Source organism: Engraulis encrasicolus, chromosome 7, assembly GCF_034702125.1.
Source record: "Engraulis encrasicolus isolate BLACKSEA-1 chromosome 7, IST_EnEncr_1.0, whole genome shotgun sequence".
Classification (NCBI taxonomy): domain Eukaryota; kingdom Metazoa; phylum Chordata; class Actinopteri; order Clupeiformes; family Engraulidae; genus Engraulis; species Engraulis encrasicolus.
The window spans coordinates 9,106,114-9,126,815 of NC_085863.1; the positions used below are offsets into that span (position 1 = coordinate 9,106,114).

General features: G+C 45.5%; 1 protein-coding gene across 1 annotated transcript in view; it reads left to right on the forward strand.

The window, feature by feature from the left end:
* Nucleotides 1-880: 880 nt before the first annotated feature.
* ehd1b (EH-domain containing 1b) overlaps nt 881-20,702 on the forward strand; it is a 42,576-nt gene continuing 22,754 nt past the window's right edge. The window contains exons 1-2 of the mRNA XM_063202803.1: nt 881-1,676; nt 8,075-8,172. Coding sequence (XP_063058873.1) covers nt 1,276-1,676; nt 8,075-8,172 — 499 coding nt within the window. The 5' untranslated portion in view covers nt 881-1,275. The remainder of the gene's footprint in view (nt 1,677-8,074; nt 8,173-20,702) is intronic.

Sequence of the window (20,702 nt, forward strand, 5' to 3'; positions counted from 1 at the left end):
CTTGATTGCATTTCCCTTTTCTTTGCCCCTCTTCAATCAGTTCACATGAGTGTGACTATTGCCATCATTTAGCATTGATTACACAACTCACAGCGCTGTAAATTCCACAATGTGGGCTACTGTATCTTGTTTCCCATTCTTCCTAAAATATCGCCATCGTTGTACCTCCAAAAGGCTGGTTTGGATGGTCTGATCTGACAACTTAAAGTTTTGGAGTGTTCCTGCAGGCATTTGGGCTATCACTAATTCTTGGAGATTAAAATAGGCTAGATCAGAGCAGATGAGTGTGCACATACATTGTGAAATATGTCATTAAAGCTCTAGAATAAGATTAAGCTCTTGGTTCTGTCTATTGCAGTGCTTTCCAATATTTTTTGGCATGGGACCCCATTTTGACATCCCAAATTTCTGGGACCCCATACACATTTTTTTCACAATACAAATTAAAACAAGAGTTGTAGGGTATTAAACCTATAGATAGGCCTACATATTTATGGCAGTCTAAGATTGTAAATGGCGTTTCAAAGAGAATATTGTTCAGTTATATTAATTAGTAATATTTATCAGTATTCTTTTTTCCCCCACACACTTTCAGACATTTCAGGCGACCCGAAATGGGGTCACGATCCCAGTGTTGGAAAACAGTGGTCTGCTATGCATGGTGACCGTTTGCAGATGGATTTGTTTTAGCATCTACTTCAAAATACTGGGAACGGATCATATTTTGTAAAATTGCCAGCAATTAATATTCACGTCGAGTGGGGTTTTTTCCCACATTGTGAAAGTGATAGTATGCTGCTGCTTCATCGGAATGTTTAAATGCTTTTATTTTGACAGGCCTTTCCGGTTACTCCACTGCTGATACACCCAAGCAGAAATTTGCTGCAAGCGGTAGCGGTACGATACATTCTCACTCCCCGAACTCGGGACAAGGTGGGAGCAGCTCCTAGCGCGAAGTCCAACTGACAGAGGACAGTCTGGAAGCTAACGCCGCTTTCGTTTTACTGCTTTACTTAGCCGCCGTCTTTTCTTTCATTCAAGCTAAGGGAATTCAATTCATGTCCTTTTGCCAGCCAATCAGCCTACCACGCTGGCAATTTAACTTCGCGAGCTCCAGAGACGGGGTAACTGGCAGACGTTAGCAGATCCCCTATTTTGAGCGAAACGAACAGTTGCTAAATCGTTTGTCCCAAACAGGTTATTTGCGATAGCAGAATTCAGAAAGCATTGTAGTTTCAGCGAGAGGGGCGTCTAGACAGTGAATATTTAGTCACCATGTTCAGCTGGTCAAATAAGGATGGGAAGAAAAAAGATCCCGAACTATTTCAGACAGTCTCGGATGGGCTCAAACGACTCTACAAAACCAAACTCTTCCCTTTAGAAGACGCATACCGTTTTCACGACTTTCACTCGCCAGCTTTAGAAGATGCTGATTTTGACAACAAGCCTATGGTGCTTTTGGTCGGCCAGTACTCCACGGGCAAAACGACATTCATCAGGCATCTTATGGAGCAAGATTTCCCTGGTATGAGGATAGGCCCCGAACCGACCACAGATTCCTTTATTGCGGTTATGTACGGGGAGCAAGAGGGACTGGTGCCAGGGAATGCACTAGTTGTTGATCCAAAAAAGCCTTTTAGAAAATTAAATGCCTTTGGAAACGCCTTCCTGAACAGGTAAGTCTATTTTAATTTCCCCCTTTGTTTCCACCCCATGTATCTGTGTAGTGTCAGTCAAAAACCGCTAGCTACCAAAGAGTGCATCACAATGTTCTGCAACACTAGGTGCAGATAGCTGTCAGGCTAAGTTGGTTAGCCTAGCTCGCTAGCTACAAACGATAGTAAAATAGGCATTTGCCTGAAATATGCTTTCATTAGCAATTTACGACAGGAACGTGAATGGCATTCCATATGTAATTGACAAAGGTGGTGATATATTAAAAGAACTACGCATTTCCACAGATGTATAACATTTTTCGGGGAGAGAGTAACGCTATGCATTATGAGTATGAATGAAAGACGGGGTTGGGGTTGACGCCCAGTGGAGGCGTCCCACTGTCCACTGTCCAAGATGACATTGACATGATATGAGTTGTGCTGAGTTGAAGTTTCATTGCATGCCATGGGGGATAGTGACAGTGCGTCTTGTGTGGTATTCTATATTTTTCATTTTTTGTTTCCAATGACCCTCACAGAAGATGTATTTTGGGGTATTCCCTGTTCTGAAGCTGCTATTCCTTCAGTGTGACCCAAGTTGACATTTGACAGCCTGCCTCGAAGGAAAGTTGGCAACTTGGCATTCATGCTGCCTCTCCTAGAAACATGGCCTTGGCAATAGAAACAGCCCGAGTTCTGAAGACCCTTGCTCTGTCCTCAGTTTATGGTTTAACCATACCGTAGGCCTATAACTAGGCTAGGCCTATTTCGCCATTTGTGCCAGTGTGACAGGCTTGCTTTCTCTTTCTAAAAAGGTGTAAAGTGTAACAGCCCCTATGGCTCCAGTCGACAAGTCAACACGGAAATCAGATACAGTGTTTCCCACAGAAATTTTGGAAACTATGGGGGCATTTTTGTCCGGGGGGGGGTCCTTTTCACGGGCCTTTTTTTGGGGGGGGGGGGGGGGGGGGTCTTTTCACAGGCCTTTTTTTTGGGGGGGGGGGGGGGGGGTATTCACGCAGTGTAAATGCAAAATGGCACAACAATGAGTACAGTATGACATTGGCGCATGGAGAAACTATAGGCCTACGCCTACATTTCAGCCATTTATATTTTGAGAAATAAGGCTACATAATACACATGCAGAATACACATGCAAAATAGGAGCAGAGACAAGAATTTAAGATTGCTGTGAAATTGTTAACGCATAAACAAAAAGGGTCTAAGAGGGTAGGCTATGCCTTTTCCCCACACACACATTCTACATGAGGGGTGCTGGTCACAGGGCCAGTTTTTCAAAATTCCTCCCATTAAAAGGGCTGAACAACATATTACACATTTATGTCTATATTCACATTCATAACACATCCATTTCTATAGGCCTATGCAGCCCGATGTCTCCTCTGCCTTGTCAATGAAGGTCTGTCACCTAACTCATTACAACTGTAAAACAAAGCCTGGGGAGTGTTAGCAAACTCATCCCAACTGTCCCTTCTCGGAAGGTTTTTTTTTTTATTGCTCCCAAACACAAGTTAACTACAACAACTTGACAAGGCTTTTGATCCCTCTCTCTTTCAAGCACTTGTGGTTTTCTCTATAGGATGTATTTACTCCAGGAGGAAAATGCGAAGGAAATCGTAATTGAAATCGCTTTTAACAAACACGGAAATCGTAAAAAATAAAAAAAAAAAAAAGTAAAAAAAAAAAAAATAATAATAATTTTTTTTTTTTACATTTTCGGAAACTATGGCGGCCAAATTTAAACTATGGCGGGCCGCCATAGTTTCCTCAATGTATGGGAAACACTGAGATATTTCACCAATGGCATGCACACATGTGACTGTTGTTTACCTGCATGTATGTATGTTTACACATTCTGTGTGCATGCCTGACACTCAGTTCATTCTAAGTAACAGTTCTCCCCAGCACATGACCGTGAGCATTCTTGTGCCCATTGTCTTAACTGTCACAGCCATCTGAGTCAATCCGTCATTATCTTTTGCACATGCAGGCAAGCGACTCACTCAAGCTCTAGCCAGCAGGGCTCACAGTCAGTGACAGAAGTTGTTTGCAAAAAAGCAATATAGTTATTAGGTTTTTGTTATTTCAGATGAAGATGTCAAAGATTCAGGCTCAGGATTTTCTTTGACTCTCAAGCCTGAGCCAGAATATAGGCCTAGCTCATGCTCATGGCTGGACGCGACCTCTCTCCTGCATTGCACAGGCCCGAACCAGTAGAGATGAAATCTTCCAACCGGCTGATCATATTCCACCAAGTGGAGACCGACCGAATCACACAAAGATCAGTGTTTGGCTCCAGCAAACCGTGTCGAGGCTTGCCCCGTGAATGGCCACTGTTCTTCTGCAAGGGCTGTATTAAAAAACTTGATCAGGTTTTTGTGTGGGTGACGGTGGCGGTGGCTGTGGCAGACAGACTAGACGGCTCTTTTTTGGGAGACGGAATGCAGATTTGCTGTACAGTTAGGCGGGAAAAAAAAGCTTGGGAAGGATTACTTGGAGTTGAGCTGTATGAATCGGTGTAATGGTGTCAGACCAGGGCCAAGCCCTTTTTTACACACTTGTCCTTTTGAGCATAGTGCATGACACAAGAAGTAAGTTATTGTTGCCAACCAAGTTGCTCCTCCCTCAAAGAGGGAAAGTGTCACGTCCAGCCTTTGAAGCAGAACTCTATATGAAAAAGGAAAAAAATAAGTCGTTTTTTGAAATGGCCATTGGTTTATGGTGCAGACTCTGGAGTTTTTTTGTGGTCATGTGTCCAGTGCTGAGAGAAAACAACAGGCAGTTTTTTTTTAAGGATTCGCACTGTGCCACCACACTTCGATAAATCAGGGCTCTTGCTCAGCACTTCCATATAATTGCAGGCAAATGACCTCTTTGTGGCTCTCTGGCTCTTTGCCTCTCGCTCTGCCTATCTCTCTCTCTCTCTCTCTCTCTCTCCCCCTGTCTCTCTCTCTCACACACAAACACCTACAATAAGTGTCGTCTGCAAGAATTTCTTGTGGGGCTTTTGCTTTTTAGCGCCAGAGTATTTCCTTTAAATCTGCTGTGTGGTAAGAAAGAGGGACCCTTATTGTGGCTTTATTACTCACAAGACAAGTCACGGTTGGGTACTGCCTGTTATTTCTTTCTTTCTTTCCTTCTGTCTTAGCCAGGTGTGCATGCCCGCTAGCTAGCCAGGCAGGCAGGCAGTGATCAGGTGAACTGAAGGTGACTGGGGTGATGTGTCAAGGGTATTTGCCCTCAGATCCCTCCCTACGCCTTCTCCTCTTTCTTTCTCTCTCTCTCACACACACACACACTTGCATGCACACACACTCACACACACACACACACACACACACACACACACACACACACACACACACACACACACACACACACACACTCTTGCATGTACACACGCACACACACACTTATACACTCTGATACACTCACACAGACTTGCTCACATAAACTCCAACACACACACTGACACGCACACACACTCTCACACGCACGCACACTGACACTCACACACTGACACACACACTTTCTCCTCCTACATATTAACTAACCTGGAACTGACTGACCTGGCCGCCATAAATACCTCTCTCTCTCTCTCTCTCTCTCTCTCTCTCTCTCTCTCTCTCTCTCCCCTCTTCGTGTGAGCTCCCAGAGAACCGCTCCAGGCACCAGCGGTGTGTGTTTGACAGGCTGGAGTGAGTGGAGTGTTCTTGGGAGGACTCCTAGTGACTTACTACCCTCTGTGTATGGGCTACAGGGCGGTCTGGAGTGTAGTGTTCAAAATGTTCAAAATTCAGCAATAAAGAGGCAGCCTCTAGATGTGCTGATGTCGACAGGACAAATCAGACAAATGAAAGATGAGAAGATTTTACACCGCACACGGCTTGACTGTATTGACAGATATTCTTTTTATTTAGACCTAACACTGTTTTTCACCTCTAGCGTCATCAGGTTAGCTGGGGGGGGGGTGGGGGGTGTCTGCAGTGTTCTTGGAGGAACTTCTACTGCCCTCTGGCTATAAGATGGAGGGAGGGGGGGTCTGTCTGTCTGTTTGTCTATCCTCCTGGCCCTACTCCCCCCCCCTGTTTGTGCCGTCTAGTGTTTCCCACAGAACATCTGTTAGTGGAGGTCAATGGGGGGTTGGCCGATATCAGAGTCGTGTCATGACTCATGATTTTGGGAACACTGATGATGGGCTAGACTCATGATTGTAAAGGCAATATTGTACTATTTCATACCAAATACTGTACGAAATGAAACCCGCTGGATATGAGACAGAGAAGCGGATCTCAATCCTGTCCCCGCTCTGCCTTCTGCCTGTGCTGTCTATAAGTGTTTCCCATTGGTCAAGGTGGATAGGGGGTCAGCGATATTTCATGATCATGATGATAATAATAATAAATAGGCCTTATATAGCGCTTTTCGTGACACTCAAAGTCGCTTTACAAATTGAAACAACCATAGTTGTGAAGACCACATTGTGCAGTTTCATATGAAATACTGTATATGTGGGTATAATGGACGGGGTCTGAATCATGGCTCTGCCTACGGCTCCTCTGTCTGTTTGCTTTTCTCAGGCCTGTTTTGGTGTATTGGCAAGATGGTCAGGCAAGGAGAAAAAAACTAAACATTGAGGGAGAGCTCTGCTCTGGGCTGGCAGGCACAGTCAAGAACGGGAAGAATGCACTAGGCCGGTGCAAATGTGGAAAAACTGACTGAGTGTGTGTGTGTGTGTGTGTGTGTGTGTGTGTGTGTGTGTGTGTGTGTGTGTGTGTGTGTGTGTGTGTGTGTGTGTGTGTGTGTGTGTGTGTGTGTGTGTGTGTGTGTGTGTGTGTGAGAGAGAGAGAGAGACCGAGCTGGGCAGGAGGATTGAAGATGGGTAGGTGGGAGGGCAAGAGTGACAACATGAGACGAGGTAGAGAGATAGAGATGGGAAGAGTTGGATGGAGGAGGGGAGAGGGGGACGGGGAGTTTAAGGCAAAAATGACAGGAAATCTGGAAGGATGAGTGATTGAAGGGTGCAGGGCCAGGGTTTTGCTGAAAGAGGGGGTGAGGGGCCTGAGGGGGTGCCTGTCTTGTTTTCGTATGACCTCAGCCTGCAAGCACTCTGCTGAAGCCAGCCAGCCAGGAGGAGGAGGAGGGGGAAAAAGATAATTTGTACTGCCCTGGGATGCAGGGTGCCATTACGAGAAGGGTTGAGTTATGTGCACCCCGGCCCGGCCTGCCACAGATAAGCCTCAACCACATGGCTCTCTGCATGGAAAAAAGGTGAGAAGAAGGCTTTTTGGGAGCGATAACGATAAGTGTTGGGCCCCAGCAGAGGACGGCTCCTTAAGTGCGGCCCACCGGTCCGTCTTGCACAACCTCACTTTCAAACGCTAGCGAAGGTGGGAAGATCACGCCGTCTGCCAGTCCATGGTCCATATTTGGAAGTGTGTGCCGCGTACGTACACACACGCACACACACACGCTCACTATTCTAGCGGGGCACAATCACGCATTGTTTCTGCTTATTATGTCGGCACACACTTAGAATGTGAAAAGATATGTTTGCAGGGAAAACAACAATCTGTGTGCACACACTCTGTGTCTTACTCAGGCCTGTGTGCGTGTCTTGTCGGCCTTGCCTGTGCTGACTTTGGGCCAAAGTGCAGCGTATGGTTTTCTTACTTATGTGCTGGACGTGGTCCAAAAACAATAAGGTTGCTATTTCAGGGGCTTGGTGAACCTCTCTCTCTCTCTGTCTCTCTCTCTCTCTCTCTCTCTCTCTCTCTCTCTCTCTCTCTCTCTCTCTGTCTCTCTGTCTCTCTGTCTCTCTGTGTCTCTGTCTCTCTGTTTCTCTCTCTCTCTCTCTCTCTCTCTCTCGCTCTCGCTCTCTCTCTCTCTCTCTCTCTCTCTCTCTCTCTCTCTCTCTCTCTCTGCTTATTGTCCTGTCTCGTGGGCCCTGCTGAGGTTCTTTGGGCGGCGCAGTTAGGAAGAGTCAGGCTTTGGGTTTGTCACTACAGGGAAGGCCCGAACGAAAACAAAAACAAAACAACAAGTGTCTTGACTGGCCAGTCATCCTCTGGTGTGAGTCCCTTGGCATGAGCCATTGGTTATGACGAGGATGAATATGTTTTATTGATTTAAATGTCTTTTTTTCTGTAGAACCTCACAGTAGTCGCAGTGCTGTTGGGTTGGAACGCGCATGCTTTGCGTACACATGCGTGTGTGTGCAAGCACTGTTTGCATTACCATGACAACGAAAATGCAACATTCTCCCCACAGCTGTTTTTTGTCCATGTAACCTCATAACCTTTTGCTCTTGTTTTGTGTATGTGTGTGTGTGTGTGTGTGTGTGTTTGTGTACGTACGCGTGTGTGTTTGTGTGTGTGTGTGTTGCGTTGTGTTGCCAGGTTTGTGTGCGCCCAGATGCCCAACCCCGTTCTGGACAGCATCAGCATCATCGACACCCCCGGAATCCTGTCGGGAGAGAAGCAGAGGATCAGCAGAGGTGAGGGAGGGGCGCGATCACACGGGGGGGTGTGCACACTGCACCTGTGCTCCAAACATGAACTTTATCTAGTTAAAAAATACACATGCATATGGGGGCATCGGGGCTCAGGGGGCTAGGGTACCTTACCATGAATCCATGGACCTGGGTTCGGGTCAAGTTCGACCCAAGGTTTTAACAGCTCTGTCAATTGTTCTCTCTCTCTCTCTCTCTCTCTCTCTCTCTCTCTCTCTCTCTCTCTCTCTCTCTCTCTCTCTCTCTCTCTCTCTGAATAAAAACATAAGATGTTTTTTTAAATTATATTATTGTGCCTTTATTATGTGACAGAATAGTAGAGAGAGGACAGGAAATGTCAGGAGAGAGGATGAGGTAGGATCAGGAAACGTCCTTGAGCTGGAATCGAACCCCGGTCTCTGTGTAACAGTACAGTGCCTTAGCCAAGGCCAAGAACGTTTAAAGGGACACTGTGCAAGAAATGGTCAAAAGAGGTACTGCAACTATGCTGCTCATTGAAACTAGGCTCCCTATTGCCAAATTTGATATTTACACGAACGTTTGCTAAGTAATAAACAAATATTAACTAGTGTGGTCCAATTACAGTCATTTTGGAGCTAAAAATGGCTATTTTAGGAAATTCAATATGACGGACCATGGAGAAGATCCCCCTTTCCATGTATGAAAAGTGCCATTTTTCCAGTCATAATGAATACTTAGAATTTGATGGTGGTGGTAAGTATTCATGAAAAAGGTAACATTAGTGAGTGGGCAGCATGAATTCTGGAAATGAACAACTAAAAATCTCACACAGTGTCCCTTTAAAAATAATAATAAAATAAAGCATATTCTTGAGTAAGTTCCAGAGGGGTAATTCCAGAAAGCAGGCTTAATCTCTTTTCGTGTTAACTCTGAACGAGTGGAACTTGTTTGATTCAACGATAAACCTGCAACTCCCTCAGGGTAAGCTTAGCTGGGTTAGTTACTAAACCACCTGAAATTGGCCTCCAACGGAGACCGAAATGTGTTATGTTTTTTTAATTAAATTAAGTTTATTTTTGGAGCACAAGTGCAGTGTGCAGACTGACCGTCTGACACTATTGTCTCACACCTGCTAAAAAAGAAAAAAAAAATCAACATGCGCACCCACTCTTGAAAATGAGTGCGTGACTGCTCTACTACTCGACTTCTCTTGGCTTTCGCTCTCTTTCTCTTTCGGTCTCTTACCCTCCCTCCCTCTTCTAATCTCTTCATCTCTTCCACTTTCCATTGAAGCATATTCTAACTTGCCCTGCTATCACAAGGAAAAGACAACAGTTTTTTAAAGAAGACACTATTTTTGGAATTTTTAATAAGGTCCCACCTTTAAAGGTTTTGAACTTTTTAAAATGTATTGATGTGACCAAACTTATTTAATCTATTTATTCAATTATTTATATCATTGTAGATTTTTAATTTGAGGCGAATTCTATTACCTGTACTGGCCATGAAATAGCCACAGTTGCATATTTGGCCGTAAATGTAAACAAACAAACAAACAAATCCACTTTCCATTGCACACTTCTCTCGTTTTTTTTCCCCCCTGCTCTTATTGTTGTGAAGATTCTCATTCATCTATGTAAGTGTTATCCAAAGAGTTTAGTTGTTAGCAGGTGTAATTGGTTTTCCCTGTTACATCAACCAGATGGCAGATGGAAGTTCTTCAGATGAGGAACTCTCTCCTGAGGAACCATCTCAGTTCTATCCATCAAGCTCCCAGTAGAGGTCCAGTCAGTTGCTTACAATTAAACTCTTTGGATGACTGTCGATATTGAAGGTGTCACTCTAATTTGTTTTCTGTTTCTGTCTCTACCTCCTTCTCCTTATCTCTGCTCTCATCTGTCATGTTCTGTAGTGAACGGTCTTGTTTTTTTCTGGCCCCTTCCCCCCCTTAAACAGTTTACTTTCTCTTTTTCTTTTCACTTTTCTTTCTATAAGCCATCTACAGCCGGTTACTTTCTCTTTTCACTTTGCTTTGTGTCCTTTCTTTTGATTTCAGCTTTCACCTGGTGAACCCAAAGCTAGTTTCTGTTTCTCTCTCTCTCTCTCTCTCTCTCTCTCTCTCTCTCTCTCTCTCTCTCTCTCTCTCTCTCTCTGTCTCTCTCTCTCTCTCTCCTTCTTGTCACTACAAACCTACCCCCTTCTCTCCTTTGTCTCACCTTTGCTCCTCTTCTCTCTCTGCTTCTCGTTTATCTGAATCCTCCCCTCTCGGTCTCGTCACCTCACAGGTAGTTTGTCTTTGCGCTTGTTCATGCGAGTTTTCCGCTGTCCAGAAAGAATAATGAGTGCATTAATATTCCCTGCCCAGTACTCTGTTCCACAACAATGCACAACGCACATGAGCTTGTGTTTGAGAAACTGTGATGTGAAGTACTGCCTGCATCCTTCATCCTTCTCATCAGAAACACAGAGCTCTTGCAGCTGTTTTGGGTCATGTTGAGCATCGAAAATCAACAGGACAACCAAGGCACTCTGGTTTAGGATATTTTTATACTATTAGTGAGCAATAGGGATGCAAATGATTAATCGATCAATCGACTTTAATCGATTAAAAAATATTAATCGAAATGAATCGACAACTCAGCTGAAAAGAGACCCAGGTGAAATTGGCATGTGAAAAGTGTGTGTGAAGAGGGGTGTGAATATAGGGGAATATTTAAATCACCTTTGGATTAAATCTTTGAAATAAAATTCATCTCAATCTCAATTTTTAATTAAAAATTTTAGATTTAGTAGTTTTTTTCCCGAGAAACATTGAGATTTCGGGGGGAAAACGCCGCTTATCAATTTATCATAAGTCGATCGATAAGGCTACCAACTAAATGATTAATAAATTAATCGATAATTTGCATCCCTAGTGAGAAAGAAAGCAAAAAAGAACAACATGGTTTGACTCGGAGGTCTTCGCACGGCTTCTTGAGTGTGGCGTGTGCTGATGTCCTGTCCCACTTTGAACAGGCCCCATTGAACCATGCGGCCCGCCACACCCTGAGAGCCCTGCTCAGAAGTAGCCACGCTAACTCAATTGGCTGCATCTTCTTCTTCCCTAGAACTACTCGCACTCGTTAACCAGGGAGATTATTTTTAGCTGTCCTGTTTATATTGGTGCATAACAATGCTCTCTGTGCTGTATATATCCAATTCCTGTGTGTGGGTGTGTGAATCTCTTGTGTGTTAGCGTGTGTGTGTTGTTGAGTGTGTGCGTTTGTAATATTTTTCGGGAAATGCAAGTGTGTTGTGTGTGTCTGTCCGGTGAGTCATATGTGAGGTGAGGGGTCCTCCAAGTCACTCTGAGGTGACATCCTGTTCCTCTATCCTTTTTGTGTGTGTGTGTGTGTGTGTGTGTGCAGGCTCATGTGTTTGGCTTTGGAAGACAAGTGCGTGTGTGTGCCTGCCTTTGAGTGTGTGTGAATGTATTGGCGTGTGTGTGTGAGTGCGCGTGTGTGCCTGCCTGCATGCGTGTGTGAATGTATTGGTGTGTGTGTGTGTGTGCGCGAGTGTGTGTTGGCTAAGTGGCACCCTGAGATAAATGCCGCCACAAAGAGCTGGGGGCCACATCGGCCAGGAAACAGACGCTGCTGCCGCCCGCCGCACGAGCCCTCAGGGTGGGGCCAGGCCAGGGCCTCACTGATACACTCACTGCACTGACGGATGGGGAAGTCTCAGTTCCTGAGGTGTAGTGTGTGTGTGTGTGTGTGTGTGTGTGTGTGTGTGTGTGTGTGTGTGTGTGTGTGTGTGTGTGTGTGTGTGTGTGTGTGTGTGTGTGTGTGTGTGTGTGTGTTTGCGTGTGTGTGTGTGTTTGCGTGTCTGCGTGTCTGTGCACATGGTGTGTTTGTGAGCATGTCTGTCTTTCCGTGTATGTGTGTCTTTTTCTGTCTGTCTGTGTGTGCGTGTGTGTGTCTTTTTCTGTCTGTCTGTGTGTGCGTGTCTCTGTTTGCATGTCTGTTTCTCTGTGTGTTTGCAAGTGTGTGTGTCAGTTCTTGTGTTTCTGGAAGCGCATGTTTGGGCCTGTGAAAAAGATGGCCATGTTGGACGTGCGCCGGGAAGGAACAGTTAACACACAATGGCAATTATAATTGGGTGTTTTGTCTCTGTTCAGTATTGCAGTATGGCGACTTGTGGAAAAAGAAAAAACAGGAACCTTAAATGAGAGTGAAAGTCTGGCATCTTGTATGTTGCCTGCTGAGAATGTTCTAAAACCCTGATGTAAAAGTTGTGAAGTTTCTGGCAGACCAGAGTGTTTAGTAGGCTTATTTCTTGAAAACTCTGTTCTAGTCCCGCCCTCCCCTCGGGGGGAATTAAAGAATGAAGTTCAGCTAATTAAAGGTTTTGCATTCCTCAAAAAAAAAATCTACGAATGAGCTGTTAAACCAAGACAAATGTTTAGACGAACATGTAAAGCTTTAAGCTGAAAATCTCGGTGCTGTGTGTCTCGGTACAAGTGACATTTTCCCACCAGTTCAAAATAACTATTAATTGTATAAAATAGCAAAATCGTTGCGGAACTTCGAGGCTGGCTAGATGCATCTATCCACCCTTAAGTATGTTAGGTAGACACAGTCCTTTGGATCAGGGTTAGGTAATGGATCAGAGCAGATAACGTTTAGCCCTCAAACATTTTGGTGCTGTCTATGAATCCCTGGAAATGGGCATGGGAAACCCTGATGCCTAAGGTGGGGAGGAGATATGTGTGTGTCTATGTGTGTGCACGTCCGCGTGTATTTGTGTGTGTGCCTGTGCGTGTGTGCTTGCATGTGCGTGTACGCGCTCGTCTGCATGCGTGTGTGTGTATGTGCGTGCGTGCGTGTGTGTGTGTGTGTGCGCGTGCGTGCGTGCTTGTGTGTGCGTGTACGCGCTCGTCTGCATGCGTGTGTGTGTATGTGCGTGCGTGCGTGTGTGTGTGTGTGTGCGCGTGCGTGCGTGCTTGTGTGTGCGTGTGTATGTGCTCGTGTGTGTGCGTGTGTGCGTGCGTGCTCGTCTTCATGCGTGTGTGTTTGTGTATGCTTGCCAGGGGCCGGTTAACTGTAAAGACTTAATGCCTGAGTGAGAACTCTGACCCGCGGATGAGGAACGGATGGGCTGCGAAGCTCACCTGCATTCCTGACCACTCTGTTGTATTTCTCACTCTGAGAGGTTCACTTCCCTGTCCGTTGGACTGCTCAGCTGTGCGCACTGTGCGTCCTTTGAGAATCAGTCTCAGGAAGTGGGAAGTGGGTCTAAGTCTCAATTGAGATGGGTGATTTGTCTGTTTCCGTCATTAGTGACTTGAAGTCATTGACTCACTCAGGATAGATAAGTCTACTCTGTAGTGTAGTGTAGCGTAGCGTAGTGACTGTGATCTGTGGGTGGTGAGACGTACGAGTCATTCATCACCCACTCTGGCACTCTGAGGTTGGCAGTGAGGCAGTGAGGCAGTGTAGTGAGTCTGGCTCATTCATTGTGAAGGTTCGACTTGGGACATTCTGAGAGGGTGTGTGCGTATGGAAGCCCGACAGGGAAGACAAAGGGGTCAGTTGTCCCTGGCTCCGGGAGTGAGGAGGGGCTGCATATTTTGGGTCCTCATTACATTGTATGTATTGGGTAGGGGGGCCCTTTCACACAACTTTGTCCTGGGCCCACTCAAAGCTGTCAGCGTCCCTGTGTGTGGGCGCATCACGCGTGTGTTATATTTCTTCTCCGTCCTTTCATCTCTGGGGCATGATTGGGTCATGACTGAAGAGTGGGTGACCTTGTGACGTACTTGTCACTGCCCCGGCTACGTCCACTGAAAGATGCAAGGAGTAAATAGGGGAGGGGAAAGGTCAGCTACAGTGTGGCGCTACTACTAGTAATTGGCGTGTCAGGCTGCATGTGATTACGATGGCACCACCGCCCGCCAACTTCTGACTGTTTGGACGTCACAGAGCGCAAAGAAAACTGTTTATACTTTAAACACACAATACACATTTCTCTTCTTGATGACAATATTTATGCTGTACAGTTTCCCGCCAGAGATGACTAATATGGCATACATTAGTGAGTGGGAGAGAGTACAGGTCAAAGGTCGATTGCAGCGTGGTCATGCTAGTGGTGGGTGCGGCGGACGGCGCGTGATTATGATGTCACCAGTTTTTTCTTTTATCTCAAATAAGCAAGAAAATGAGAGACCCCTCAGCACCTGGGCTTCCCATCATTTTTTGTTAATTGTGGGATTTTGGTAGCCTCGCGACGCCATCCTCTGTACTCCACCCAAAGATTTTGGCTCCGCACATCGTCTGGCAAAAGCCTCGAGCTTGGTTCTCTCAGTGTTTCGCCAATCAGCAAACAATCGAGAGTGGTGACGTAGACCCGCGAGCTCCGTTACTGATTGGTTAAGGTAACTATATTCACACTTTCGTTTTGTTATTTGTATGCTTTTGCGACGCTATACCGTAACAGGCATGCTAATAAAGCACAATATGGGTTTTAATTTCAGTTTGGTACTTCAATTAATTTAAATGATAGAGTAAGATCAGACCATCTCCCATCGTCCACTGAGACGGATTCCTCATGGCTTTTGCCAGACTGATTGACGGAGTCAGCAGTCAGCTATTCGCCCAGGCTAGTGATTTTGGGCCTGCCCTGCTTCCAATAATGAAAATGATGGCCAGTCGTGGTGGTGCCTTTTTTATGTTGTTTGTTGGTTCGTGCCTTAGTCCCACTGCAGCACCCAGACTGGTTGAAGCGTTTCTCATTGTCACTCTATTCTGACTGTTTGGATGTCACAGAATAAAGAAAAGCTGTTCATTTCACACACACATTGCACCTTTTTGTTTCTACAAATCATACATTTTCCCCACTGGAAATGACTAATCTCAGGCAATTAATCTGGAAATGACTAATCTCAGGCAATTAATCTGGAAATGACTAATCTCAGGCAATTAATCTGGAAATGACTAATCTCAGGCAATTAATCTGGAAATGACTAATCTCAGGCAATTAATCTGGAAATGACTAGTCTCAGGCAATAGGCTAAGGCTAGTTGATGGGTATACCAGGCCCCTTAGCCTTTGATATCCATATTTCCACTAATGATATTTCCACGTTGATATTCATATTTTCCCATCCAGAGGCTCTCCGTGGATTCATGCTCAGTTGGGGGTCATAGGACTCCATAAGAGGCCGTAAGATGTGGAAGTTGGCCTATACCTCCAAAAGGAGGAAGGAAGGAGATAAGCTGTGTTTCTTTATGTTCCTTAGACGTGGCCACTAGCCACACGCTCTCTTGCTCCATGTCTATATATAGTATAGTGCATGTGTGTGATCAGGCCTGCCGATAGGGGGTACAAAGGGGTATGTTGTCCCGGGCCCAGGAATTGGGTCCCCCTTATACATTGTATGTATTTGGGTAGGGGGTCCTTTCATATGACTTTGTCCTGAGCCCAGCGTAAGCTGTCAACGGCCCTGTGCTGTGTGTGATGTTTGACAGGAGATTGGAGGAGGTGGGGGGGTCTGTTGGTTGGGTTTGCATTTGCCCCATTTTGTGTCTAGGTTGAGAAAACATCGGGATGCTTTTGAAGAAGTGGAGCGAACGGATAGATGAATGGATGTGTGGAAAAACATGAAGTGGGGTTTTTGTTTGCCAGTTCGAGTGTGTGCCTGCAGGTGTTTGTGTGTCTTTGCCTTTGCATGTGTGTCTGTGTCTTCACATGCGTGTGTCTGTGTGCGTGTGTCTGTGTGCGTGTGTATTTGTGTCTGTCTGTCTGTCTGTCTGTGTGAGTGTGTCTATGTGTCTCTGTGCATGTGTCTATCTATGTATCTGTGCGTGTGTCTGTGTGTATGCGTGTGTCTGTGTGTATGCGTGTATGCGTGTGTCTGTGTGTATGCGTGTGTCTGTGTGTGTGAGTGAGTGCCAGTGGGTGCGTGTGTCTGTCTGTGTGCGTGAGTGCATGCCTGTGTGTTTGTTGGTGCCTGTCTGGTTGTGTGAGTTTAGCACCGTAAGGTATTGTGTGTTTGTTTCGGCAGCACCCGCCCAGCCCTGTACTCACACTCTCGGCCTATTGACCTTCCTTTTGTGAAGGTCTGTGATTGTTGTAGTCGGCTGATATCCTCGTTAATGGGGGATCTGCCCATGTTGCTGTAACGGAATGGAAACTATGAACTTGATCGCCTTTTCCCTCAACATGGTTCCTATTTAAAAACAACACACACACACACACACACACACACACACACACACACACACACACACACACACACACACACACACACACACACACACACACACACACACACACACACACACACACACACACACACGACCCTGTGTTTCACCAACTTGTTACTTGTCAAAACAAGAGATCTGTTGCTCTTTCTGCACAGATGTGGTACCTCAGCTACACACACACACACACACACACACACACACACACACACACACACACACACACACACACACACACACACACACACACACACACACACACACACACACACACACACACACACACACACACACACACACAGGCAGAGTTCACAGGAAATTCAGGCAAACATGAGTGTGGTGTTGCAGTGCTGCTCTGCTCTCTCCATTGTCTGTGTGTGTTGAGTGGCACCTGTCCAAATAGCCGCTCTCCCTGTGCGTATATGTACACACACATGCACACACACACATGCACACACACACATACACACACACACACACACACACACACATACACACACTCTCCCTGTGTGTATATAGGATACAAGCTTGCTCTCTCCCCTACTTTTCAGCCCCATCTCTTACTCTCTGTCCCTCTGTCATCACACGCACACACACACACACACACAATCTCTTCTTTTCTCCCATGTCTCCACTACTTTCTTTCCAAACTCTTGTCATTCTTCCCACTTCTGTCCCAACGGAGAGAGATTCTTTCCCTCTCTTCCTGTCCTCTGTTGCATCATGTGTAGCGTAGTGTAGTGTAGTGTAGCGTAGCGTAGCGTACTGGGCTCTTTCGCCATCTCCCATCTTGTATGTCTCCAGAGAGTCCGGAGCAGCAGGCTTGGGCTGTGATAGGACAGGAGAGATCATGGCGGCATTGTATTCTTTTTTTTCCCTCCCTGCTCAAGAGAGGACCTTGGTCTTCCAAAGTCCACTGCAGACTGCATCTTCCAGTTCCGGTTAATGCATGGATAGGATTTCATAGTGAGGGTGTGGGAGTGTGTGTAAAATATGAGCTAGGTATGTTGAAACATGTTGGCTTTGTTCTTGACATGTTCTAATAAAGGCTTTCTAATTCATCTTCCAAAACTCAAAATGTTTGGACGTTGCCTTGATTAACCTCTAAAAGGATGCTGAAAGGCTTGAATGTCTTTCTCAGTCCTGAAACAAGTTGCAAACGTGGGCACGCTCACACTAAAAAAAAGGGTTTTATAGGCTGTATCTGAAAAAGAAATCAAGAAAGAAAACCACACTTATATCTGTTCTCATGCAAGGCAAGTTTACTGTATCATATAATGTACTTTGTCAAGTTTACTGTATCATACCAAGCGAACATCTTTCATTGTCAAGCCGTTCTCTTCGTGTTTCCTCTTAGTGTTTCCTCCAGTCTTTACCAAAGCTACTCAGCTCTGCTCTCTCTGGGCTCATCTTCTCCTGCTTGTTCAGTGGGCACCTCTGGGCAGAGTTCCTGGAGCTTAATACGCGTGCACGTTTCCTGTCCAAGTGGCATCCATGCTGTGCTCTACTCTGCTGTCCTGGATGTGGCCAGGGTTAGCTCTAGTTAATAATCTGCTTGAGTCTGCTGACTAGCCTGCCTGCCTGCTCTGCCCTGCCCTGCCCTGCCCTGCCCTGCTCTGCTCTGCCCTGCCTGGCCTGGCCTGGCCTGGGGTGAATTTCTCAAAACCAAAGTTGCTTACTACATTAGCTACTTTGCTGTTTTCAATGCATTTTCCCATTGGCAACTACCGAAGTTGCTAACAGGCTAACAACTTCTCTTTTGAGAAACTCACCCCTGCCCTGGCCTGGCCTGCACTTCCTTCTCCAGCTCATCCAGTTACAGAAATGCAGCACTGGCCAAATGCTTCAGGACACACCTTCTAATTCAATGCATTCTCTTTAATTCTGTGGCTATTTACAGTTCCTTGTAGATTCTCGCGAAGGGCATCAAAAACTAGGTTTTAAATGTCTTGAATTTAAAGATTGACTTGACTAGGTGTTTTTACTGCGTGTTTAAGCATGTGAGACCATCAGGTGTGTTGTGTGTTGAAGTCAGGTGGATAGACAGCTGACATCACTGTTGGACAAGCACATAATGAAGCACACAATTCTTTATCTGCTCATGCACAGTTTTGATGCCCTCTGCGAGAATCTACAATGTGCTGTAAGTAGCATTGAAAATAAGTAGATCACATTGAATGAACAGGTGTATCCAAACTTTTGGCCTGTGCTGAACATTTGGTGAAACTGAATGTCACCTGCTGTGACACTACAGCAGAATTTTATATTCATCTCCTTCTATGGAGAGACTTCCCTCTTCAGTTTTTGCGACTTAAGTTCTCACCTTGACATGTGACTCTAATGAAAAGGAGTTTGGCCTCTTATTAAGGTCCAGAGATTAACACCATCTCATTTCCACATCAGAATTAGAACTGAATTAGTCTCTCAGTTGAAAGTCCCCCAGGTCCCCCAATGAAAAGTGATTGGTTGTGGATCTGTCTGACATTTGATGGCTAGAGCCCTGTTGACCCAGCCTCTGGTCGTCAGCCAGACCAAGGGTCCATTTCAACATCTAACCTCCCAACTTCGACTTGTGCTTGTGGCCTTGTGCTTCGCTGACGCCCCACCTCCGTAGAGAAAACGATTACATTTTCCGTTGTCAGTCTCTAGGCACAACAACTTCTGGGGGTCTTTACCCATTCAACATGCTGATTGTAAGTGAGAGAATGACCTTTGAATTGTGCTTATTCTAGATGTTGAATTAAACTTCTATTTTATCGCCAATGACGTCTTGCCTTGCATCGTGAGGCCTCAAGCACAAAGAGTGGACCGAAGTTTAGATATTTTCAATACCCCAAGTCTCATTTAAGAGTTCAGTGTGACATCCAGATGATCCAGGAAGTTCCTGTTCAGTACATAAGTTTGTGTGTAAACATTTTATCCCCCATCCTTCCCCAGAGGTTATATTGTCACCTGCTTGCCAGATATTGCTGGAAGTCCCATCTTTTCTGGATGTTAAAACATGTCCATGGTCCACTTGTTTTTAGTACTCACAAAAAAACGCACAGAAATTCCTTCTATTAGTTTATGCTTCTTTCACAAGTTGTAGCCCTGATGCTGGTGTGTTGAGATTGCCCTGATGACCTTGTGAGTAACTGAAAATAAGAGTAGGCCTACTGGTGTTTAGTTTGTTTACAATATGCACTACTGAAGAGTTGTTCCACCAGTTTTTTGGCAGGCCGTGTCCCGCAGCTTGGAATCAGACGGTTTCATTTTGGCGCATAGCGGTCCTGACTGTCTCTCTCTGTCTCTCTCTCTCTGTCACTCACTCACTCACTCACTCACTCACTCACTCACTCACTCACTCACTCACTCACTTCTCTCTCTCTCGTGCACACACACACACACACACACACACACACACACACACACACTGCGGATGATTTGTACGCATATGGCAAAGCGGTGACAACAGCTGCTTTGTCAACGTGGCTTCTCGTTGAGGCGGGAGTCATCATCGGCGTCACCGTGATTGTCCTCATGCCAGAACAGCACAATCATTTCTTTTTTTGTTTTCTTTCCTTCTTTTTCTTTTTTTGGTCTTGTAAGGGGAAATTCAAGTTCTGTGAATAATCCCCCTCAAGTATACATCAACAACAACGGGGTTCTAAAGTAACCAACTGGCCTGGCGAAAATTCTGTTTGGCTGGTGGTAGAAAAGAAACCTTACTAGCCACTGTGACTGGTAGTGAGTGCATGTTTGCATCTACTATTCAATTTGGCTAGTGATGAAAAAGGTTAATTTTACAGCCCTGAACAACACATTTTTGGGCACTGGCAGCCCACACGCTGCTTCATAATGAGGAGACTTCCAAGTTCCAAAGAATGCCTTTCAGATACCCTCCTAGGCAGCTGTGCCAAGCTGTGATGTCATTCTAGCCGGTCAGATGTTAGTGTTGCGTATCGCAGGTTAGAAATCCCTGATCCTGAACATCGCCAAATATCCTTCCTCTCTGGAACCTTTTTTTTTTTTTTTTAACCCCCTTCGCCTCCCTCTGTTATTGGAACAAAGACCCGCTGGCGTTGAAAGCCAACCATCTGCAAAGCAGAAGTTGGCTAATGATTACATAAGCTGGGCTGTGCCACTCCACTCCACATTGTCACAGAGTATTGTCCTTTATTGAGACGTGGAACTTTTTAAAATTGAAGTACATCATGTTTATGCCAATTGTTTCCAGTAGATTGACAGAATTAGTTACAATGCCCTGAAATTCATTCAAAGCGTTAGCCCAAAGCCTTATTTACACACATGCACATGCACACACACACACACACAC